At 39.5% G+C, this 9,847-nt stretch overlaps 1 protein-coding gene across 3 annotated transcripts in view; it reads left to right on the forward strand.

The window, feature by feature from the left end:
• The window catches only part of rai14 (retinoic acid induced 14), a 257,024-nt gene extending 247,450 nt beyond the window's left edge, over positions 1–9,574 (forward strand). For all 3 annotated transcript variants that reach the window (XM_063042727.1, XM_063042726.1, XM_063042728.1), the window contains one exon: positions 1,863–9,574. In XM_063042727.1, the coding sequence (XP_062898797.1) occupies positions 1,863–1,940 (78 nt within the window). In that variant the 3' untranslated portion in view covers positions 1,941–9,574. The remainder of the gene's footprint in view (positions 1–1,862) is intronic.
• The last annotated feature ends 273 nt before the right edge of the window (positions 9,575–9,847 follow it).

Here is a 9,847-nt window from a genome sequence, read left to right on the forward strand (position 1 = left end):
GATGCATCTATAGTAAACCTAAACAACAGGAATTCTGCAGATGCTGGAAATTCAAGCAACATACATCAAAGTTGCTGGTGAACGCAGCAGGCCAGGCAGCATCTATAGGAAGAGGCACAGTCGACGTTTCAGGCCGAGACCCTTCGTCAGGACTAACTGAAGGAAGAGTGAGTAAGGGATTTGAAAGCTGGAGGGGGAGGGGGAGATGCAAAATGATAGGAGAAGACAGGAGGGGGAGGGATGGAGCCGAGAGCTGGACAGGTGATAGGCAGAAGGGGATACGAGAGGATTATGGGACAGGAGGTCCGGGAAGAAAGACGGGGGGGGGGAGTGACCCAGAGGATGGGCAAGAGGTATATTCAGAGGGACAGAGGGAGAAAAAGGAGAGTGAGAGAAAGAATGTGTGCATAAAAAAGAGTAACAGATGGGGTACGAGGGGGAGGTGGGGCCTAGCGGAAGTTAGAGAAGTCAATGTTCATGCCATCAGGTTGGAGGCTACCCATACGGAATATAAGGTGTTGTTCCTCCAACCTGAGTGTGGCTTCATCTTAAAAAAGGGCCCCAAACAGTCCTTCCAGGTGAGGCATCACTTCACCTGTGAGTCGACTGGGGTGATATACTGCGTCCGGTGCTCCCGATGTGACCTTTTATATATTGGTGAGACCCGACGCAGACTGGGAGACCGCTTTGCTGAACATCTACGCTCTGTCCGCCAGAGAAAGCAGGATCTCCCAGTGGCCACACATTTTAATTCCACATCCCATTCCCATTCTGACATGTCTATCCACGGCCTCCTCTACTGTAAAGATGAAGCCACACTCAGGTTGGAGGAACAACACCTTATATTCCGTATGGGTAGCCTCCAACTTGATGGCATGAACATTGACTTCTCTAACTTCCGCTAGGCCCCACCTCCCCCTCGTACCCCATCTGTTACTCTTTTTTATGCACACATTCTTTCTCTCACTCTCCTTTTTCTCCCTCTGTCCCTCTGAATATACCTCTTGCCCATCCTCTGGGTCACTCCCCCCTCCCCCGTCTTTCTTCCCGGACCTCCTGTCCCATGATCCTCTCGTATCCCCTTCTGCCTATCACCTGTCCAGCTCTCGGCTCCATCCCTCCCCCTCCTGTCTTCTCCTATCATTTTGCATCTCCCCCTCCCCCTCCAGCTTTCAAATCCCTTACTCACTCTTCCTTCAGTTAGTCCTGACGAAGGGTCTCGGCCTGAAACGTCGACTGCGCCTCTTCCTATAGATGCTGCCTGGCCTGCTGCGTCTATAGTAAACCTGTTAGGTGTGTGTAATGAAATAAAACTAAGAAACTCCATTCCATGTAAAATTTGTGCAATGTATTCAGGATACTTCCTCCTTAGTACTGAGGTGGGGGTGGGCAGGAACCTGTTTTTTCTAGCTAAAACTACCAATACCTTCCTTTTTCTGCACTGTCCACAAATGCCGTAAAGTGGCATCCTGAGACCTCTATTTGTGTGGTACCATCCTCAAGCATTGTAAGACTATTGAATGGTCCCTAGTACAATAAGATGGAAGCTTAACCTCACAGTCAACCTCGTTATGATTGTACCTTATTCTTTACCATTCTGCACTTTCCCTGTAACCGTCACACTTTATTTTGTATTCTGTTATTGTTTTACTTTGTACTACCTCAGTGCACTGTGTAATGATCTGAACAATATGAACCTAATGGAAGGCAAACTTTTCACTGTACCTCTGTATATGTGTCAATAAAAAAACAATTTCAATTCTAAACCTTAAGGACCTTAATTCCACTACTGCATCTGTTTTGGAGCCAGAAGTTTTAATTTTGACGTAACGCATTCATGCTGTTCTAATGTTATTTTACAGGGTCAGATGGATGAAGATGTTCAGAAAGCTCTGAAACAGATTTTGACCATGTGCAAAGCTCCAACACAAATGAAGTAAAATGTATAACATAACCTAAATATGCTAATTGCTGAATATTCTTTAGTCACTGCTGTTAAACAATGATTGTGGGATAATGGTTGATTAAAGTTGCAAAGAAAAATAATCTTCAGATGCTTTCTTTGTTCAACCTACTAGCTGTGTATTCCTTGCCATCGTGTTTCACAGTATGTAGCCTGTATGTTTGTTCAAGTATGCCCATGGTGAACTTCTGTGGGAACATAGTAGTTTATAGAACTTCATTATGCTATGTCTGTTAATACTCGTTTAATGTAGGTGCGGCAAAATCATGATATTTTTGGTTATGGTAATAACCAGAAGCAACTAAGATCAGATATTTACTAGTCAAAATACGTTTGTAGATGATAAATTATAGCATGTGCTGTTTTGAGGTGCAGATACAGAATACAGTGATGAAGCTTAAAGCCATCTTGTCATCCCAAACAGTGCATGTACCCCTTGGGGAAGCTGTGCCAAATAAGAGAAAAACAGGGAAATTAGCTGAAAGATTTGGGTTGGAGGTGTAGATAGAAGTTAGTCAGGAATATATAAAGGTGGGTTACATGAAAATCAGTTGTAAAATTCTGCATGTTTTTTTTGACTAGTGTTGCTCCAGGAGGCTGGCTGGTGGCGTAGTGGTATCAGCGCCGGACTTTGGAGCAAAAGCTCCCGAGTTCAAATCCAGCCAGCTCCCTTGCAGGCTTTCCATCTGTGCTGGGTTGAGCATCAAGCTAGAAGCTCGGCTTCGTAAAAATAAGAAAGCCTGCTTAAAAAAAAAAGCTGTCATGATGGCGTCCCGATGGCTCCACTCGGAGTTAAGGGCTTTCTTCATCAAGTGTTGCTCCAGGAATCACAGCAACATTGTTTTTCTCTTTTGTCTTTGTCGGCCTAGTTAGTGAAGTCTTGCTGTTATTCTTCTTTTGAAGCATTCCAGTTTAAATCTGCTTCCCCTCTTCCCCACGCCCCCACCCCTAATGGTGCATTCATTGCTCACTCAACTCCACGGCACATCCCGTTATCTCAACATGATGCAGAAGTTGAAATGCAATTTCTTTTGCTCCATCATAAGTTTTTTTTTGTGAAACCTTATTTATTTGGTTTAAGTTAATTATTACCTTGTACTTATCCAACAAAACTATTTTATGCATTTTGAGAAATAGTTACTGATATTTAATCACATCACTAGTTAGTAGCTTAATGCATTGGTTCATTTCTAGAAAATTGAATGGCAGACCTGTTGAAGGTTTGAAACAGTACCTGGGAAGTCAAGCCATTATTCAATTGATTATGTGAATACAATATGCTACATAAAGGCTATACAGTGTACAGTAAATTTTGGTAGATCTATACAAAACTGCAATTGCAACTTGTTAATTGTACCATTTGTATAGTTAAGTGATAGATTTGTAAATTAAATGATTATTGACAAGTTTTTTTTTTACTTATTCTGTAATCCTGTGTGACCTTCTCTAAATCAGGAACAGATAAAAAAAATTAGTTATTAAAATAAAATCTTTTCAGTATTTACAGCACAATGCTGCACGTAATATTTGATCTAACAGCATACTTAATAACTAATCTAAACAATGAACAGATATGCATGTCACATTCTATGTGTCTATGTAATATCTGACCATTCACATCCTGACACTGTGAGAAAATAAATCAAAGTTGTTAAGAAGCTCAGTAGTATGGAAGAGTTACATTAAAAGGAAATAATGCACAAATGCATTTTACTAAGTAACTGGATTAGATAGTCAATTTGTTTTTTATTAAATTAGATGTTCCAACATGGTCAGCATTATAATCCCCATTTCAGTTCAGATTGTAGATTATTTGATTAAAATTGGCAACATTGGAAGATCAGTCTTGGAAGAAGAATTATTTTAAATACAGTTAAAATCATTTGGGGGGGCGGGGGAGTGCATAAAATAGTTGTCATGGAGTACTGAACTTGTTGGAAAGCTAAATACAGACTAACTTGGAATAATCATACAATAACAGCAACTTGGAGTTGGAGTTGTGTAAACTAACCTAGTGTTGATAGTGAGATTATACTTTTTTGTAAACAAGCAAAGCATGGAATAATTAATGGTCAGCATTTATATTGTGCATTGCCCCACTGGAATTGTTTGCACATGTAATTTTGAACTTTTTGTGAACTACTTATATTTGTTTTTAAAAATGTTTTAACCTACTCTTCTAAAATATGTGAAGAAATTTACAGTTTTAAAACAAATGTGCTAGATAAGGGTATTTTTAATTCACATTCAATATTTTCTTTAAAATTGCTTTATTACCTGTTTATATTAAACCACCACTAAACATTGACTGTTCACTGTTCAAGTTCAATTTTATTTTCATTCTACCTTGTACATGTATTCTACTAAACAAAACAATGTTCTTTCAGACCAAGGTGCAAAACTTAATACATATAACTCACACATACAACACTTAAAGTAATATTACCACAAATAAATTAACAAATAAAAATATAGATTCCAGAAGACTGACGTTTAGCATAAGGTGTATTTGCAACACCAAGTTAAAAAGTGAACATTATAACACTGCCTGCACAGTACAAATTAATGTAAAATAGGGATTTCACTGAAGATAACTTGGGCGGTGTTCCATGCCCGCAGCCCTCCTGTTGCCCATGGGCTATCCAAACCAATTGTAGCGTTCTGATAGACATCAGGCTCCAGGATGAGCATTGATTTGAATTCTAGCTAGTCTGTAGGACTACTCTTACTAGTGTGTGTAAGATGAAAGTATTAGAAAATATGGTTTATAGAAGTGATTGAATTGTTAAAGCATATTCAATATTTGAATAGAAAATTATAAAATACAGCTATCATTCTCTGTAGCAGTTGAAGTTTAAGGTTAAGAGTGAAAAATGTAGATAAAGGAAATATGAAATAAAAGAGGAAATGTTTAAAATATTCAACAGATCAGGTAGCATTTGCGGAGACGGTTAAAGTTTCAGTTTGCTGATATTTCATCAAAAATCAAATGTTTGATGTTTCAGAAAAGGAAAGTTAAGTACAGAGCATAAAGATTAAGAAAGACTGAATGATACAAGTGATAGCAGAGCTGGTGATGTAGGTTTGTTAACTGCCTAGGCTTCTAGTGATGGTTTCCACTATGCTCCCTCCTGGTGGTCCACCTCTGAGTCTTCCCTTGATTTTATTTCTCCCAGTCAAAAGTTCCAATATCCATGACAAGCAGACTCCAGTAACTCTGTAGACTGGACCTTCCGCACCCATCTCCCACCCACACAATGACTTCCAGTAAGGATGCTATTCCATTCACCCATTCACCAGTGAAGATACTATCTATCCTAGTGTTGTGAAATGCCTTTCTTTCCCATAACTGTAGATGTATCTTCTCCTTGACAGGGATTCCTGACATTTATTCCATTTACTGCCCTATTCAAACTCCTCCCTGGTGTCCTCCTCCCCCCCCCCACCCCGGTTGCCACCTCTACTTGATCAACATCTCTAATTTTAAGCACCTTCAATACCATGTACCACCAGACATACTCCCCCCTCTCCTCCCTTTTGCTTTCTGAAGGGGCTGAGCACTCCATAAGGAGTTGGTGCACTATCTGTGGAATTCTCTGCCACAGCAAACAGTTGAGGCCAGTTCATTGGCTATGTTTAAGAGGGAGTTAGATATGGCCCTTGTGGCTACAGGGGTCAGGGGGTATGGAGGGAAGGCTGGGTTCTGAGTTGGATGATCAGCCATGATCATAATAAATGGCGGTGCAGGCTCGAAGGGCCGAATGGCCTACTCCTGCACCTATTTTCTATGTTTCTATGTTTCTATGTTTACTCTAACTCAAAAACTCTCTCCCCTTCTCCATGCGTTGTCCCATATAACCACAGGAGAGGCAACCCCTTTTTACTAATTCACTTCTGTAAATGGAACCAACTACTCAGTGAAGCAGCAACTCACCTACACCTTTATTTTTTTCTTAATTTTGTGTAATCTGGGCATCAAGAGTTTTTTGATCCTCAACAGAAATTTTAGGAAAAGCAATCTTTCATAAGAAAGCATTTATTTTAGAAGAATCTACTGGACATTGAGATTTATAAAGTTCAGTATAAAAATCTTGAAAAATCTTATTAATTTCTTCATATTCCCAAGCCAGGGTACCATCTTTCCTATGGATTTTCAAAATTTGCCTTTTGGCTCTAGCCGTTTTTAATTGAGATGCAAGCAGTTTATTATTTTTATCTCCAAACATATAAAACTGGCTCTTTAACTTAAGCAAATAGCCTTCAATAGGATGAGTTAATAATAGGTTATATTGTGATTGAAGTTACACCTTTTGTTTGAATAAATCAATATTAGGGGAAATTGCATAAATATTATGCATAAACATCATGCGCCCCTGAGTTTGTCTTTTGAATTTGATGATGCCTGTCCACCATGGCACATGTCTCAGACATTATTGCAAAATTCTGACTTTGTCAGTTTCATTGAAACCCAGATAAAAGAATTTTTTCTTTTTAATGATATAGAGGGTCCATCTAAATTAATCATATGGGATACATTTAAAGCATTTTTACATGGTCAGATCATTTCTTATTCAGCTAAGCTTAAAAAATAGACTAAAGTAGAATTAGATAAGATTTCAAAACAAATTAAAGACTTAGATAATTTTGTGTAATCTATTCAATACTTTTGATCTTAAACATAAGATGCTGGAAGTCCACAGCAGCAGGAACAAAATGCTGGAGGAACTCAGCAGGTCAGGCAGCATCTATAGGGTCAACATTTTTCGGCCAAGAGGGGGTAGAAGCCAGAGTAGGAAGGTTTAGGGAGGGGAAGGAATACAAACTGGCAGGTGATAGCTGAAGCTAAGTGAGGGGGAAGGTGGATGAAGTGAGAAGCTAGTAAGTGATAGGTAGAAGAGGTAAAGGTCCAAAGAAGTAGTAATCTGACAGGAGAGGAGTGTGAATAATAGGAGGAAGAGAGAGATGGTAGGCAGTGAGAAGAGAAAGGGATAGGAGGGGAGCCAAAATGGAAAATGGAAAATGAGAGGAGGAGGAGGGGGAGAAATTACCAGAAGTAATGCAACTTGAGAGTGGTCTTACCATGACAGTAGCGGAGACCATGGATCAACATATGGGAAAGAGAAGTTGAACTGAAATGGGTGGCCACCGGGCAATGCTGCCTGTTGTGGTGGGTACTCTTGATGTGATTTTCTCTCCATTTGGATAGATCAAATGCAGATTGTTAGACCACTCTCAAAGATCTCCATTTGATCCATATGGCTGATGCTGAGCTTCCAGAGCGGAGAGCAAGTTTGTAAATCTGGCGGGAACAAAAGATGTTGGGAATGGTGAGGGTAGAGGTGTGTGGTACAGGTGGCAGAAAAGGACTGCCAGGGGTGGGGGGGCGGGATTGTTGGTGCAGATATACCCAGCACTGAGAGACTAAGCAAGGTCACCTGATGCCAAACAATTGGTTTATTGATCATTACAGAATGTCTTTCTGATGCCTCTCACTCTGTCCCCTCTCCTTTCCCTTCTTCCTAATTATAATTCCCCTCTCTCTACCTCTTCCCACTCTCAGTGCACAACAGAAGACACATCATAATCAGGTTTATCATCGCTCATATATATCATGAAATTTATTGGGGTTTTTTTGCACAATACTGTAGGAATCATGGTGAGATGGCTAAGTGGATCCAAAATTGGCTTGGTGATGGGAGTCAGAGGATAGCTAGGGGAATTTCTGATTGGAAACTGCAGTCTTCATTGCTGGGATCTTCGCTGCTTGTTATACATATTAATGACATGAATGTAGGAGGTCTGATTAGCAAATTTGCAGATGACATGAAGATTATTGTGAGCAGCAAGGAATGGTATTTAAGGCTATGTCGAGATATAGAAAGTTGTGTGGGATATTGGCAGATGGAATTTATCCCAAGTGTGAGGTTATGCATTTTGGGAAATCAGATAGTGGTAGAACTTATGCAGTAAGTGGTAAGACACTAAAGTATTGATGAACGGAGACTTGGGTCCTGGGGGAGGGTCTAAGCCCACAGTTCCCTAAAAGTGGCTACACAGGTTGAGTAGAGTGGTGAAGGCATATTCCTTTCTTCATAGGTCAGAGCACAAAATATAAAAGTTGGGACATTGCTTCAACTTTCCAAAACACTATTAGGCTGCTCTTTGAGCATTGAGTGCAGATCTGATTACCACATTATAGGAAGAATGTGATGGTGCCTGAAGAGAGTGCAGAGGAGATGAGTGCAGTAAGTCGTCTGGACTTCAGTGAGATTCAGCAAGTTGGGCTTGTTTCACCTGGGTTGAAGAAGACTGAAAAATTAAACAGGTATAGAGGATTGAGGGGCAAAGATAGGCTAGGTAGTTAAAGTATTTTCCCCATAGTAGAAGTATGTGAAAGAAGAGTGTGTAGGTTTAAATAAAGAGGAAGTTTTAAAGATCATTTGAGGAGTAACTTATAGAGTGTGTGGTCGATATCTAAATTGCACTGACAGAAGAGGTGGTGGATTCAGATGCAGTAACCACATTTAAGAGGCATGTATGACGGACTTAAATGGGCAAGGCATATAAGAATATAAGCCTCGTGTAGGCAAATGGGAAGTGCAACTGGGCGAAATGGTCAGTATGGACGGGAGGGTCAAAAGGCCCGTTCCAGTGCTATATACATTTATGAAAGATAATCAATCTGTAAGATTTTATTCTCTATTTTCTCTCTCCTCAAATGCTGCCCTCATGCACATTATGATCATTGTATTAGTTCAGATTTCCAGGATCTGCTGCATTTTGTGTCTCATAATTCCAGTATTTGTTTTCATCTCTTTTCATCTCATTTGGTATCTTCGCAACCCCCCCCCCACCCCACCCCAAAACTAACATTGGATATTTTCCTTCCTCTCCACCACTTCTCTGTCTCTTCAACTGGAAGTTAGAAATCAAGCATTCTTTCAATTCTGATGTCTCAGTGTCTCATCAAGTTGAAATAATAAAACCGTTTCTCCTACTTTCCCCTTTAGAGTACCTGGCCCACTGAGTATTTCCAGCATGTTTGATTTAAACGGTCAGATGGACTGTTTTCATTCTATCATATTGTTCTTCTAAGTGAACATGGCTTAGGTAAAACACATTCAAGCTGATGTATGACCATTTGCATAATCCAGATGACTTCATTTGGAAGCCATTTATTTAGCCAATTCATGATCAAAATAATATTTACTATCTGTCTGAACTAAAAGCCATCTTCATGCACTTAACAAGAAAGCTAAGGTCAAGCCAAACAGTTTTTGTGCAAAATATATTACTAGTTCTTCCACTTTAAAAATCATTTTTTTTATAAAAATGTAGTGTCTAATATGACACCAGCTACACCCAGCCCATCCTAAAATGTTTGTATAATGCTTAGGATAAGTTGCACTGAGATGGGGCACATCTCTGGGGTCTGTGTGAAATGTTGGCTTGTAAACTCTGGTGTTGAACTTGTAAAATATACCACTTCTGAAATAAATTTTAACTGCTACATTGACATAAGAGCAATAAAACATGCTTTTATTTATTGTATCTGCCTAAACTACAACTTCAAAATGACATTAGAATCCACTGAAATCAGTACTATGTATTTTTGAATAAATTGTTTTTGTTATTAAAGTCTTGATTGTGTCGTTATCTTCGATATTTTAACAACTAAGTCAACATCCAAATATTTAATTTTTGCTTATCTAGGTTATTAAGCCTATATTAAAGGGGAACTGGGAACGGACCCTTGCTTTTTCAGGAAAGTCACTTGGTTCATAACGTTCTGTGGTACAAGAACTCAGACTGCAACTTGTTTTCTGCTCCCTGTGTTGCCATTTGTCAATATCAATTGGAGCCATATTAAGAGAGGTTGGGTAT

This window comes from Mobula hypostoma, chromosome 3 (assembly GCF_963921235.1).
Source record: "Mobula hypostoma chromosome 3, sMobHyp1.1, whole genome shotgun sequence".
NCBI lineage: Eukaryota > Metazoa > Chordata > Chondrichthyes > Myliobatiformes > Myliobatidae > Mobula > Mobula hypostoma.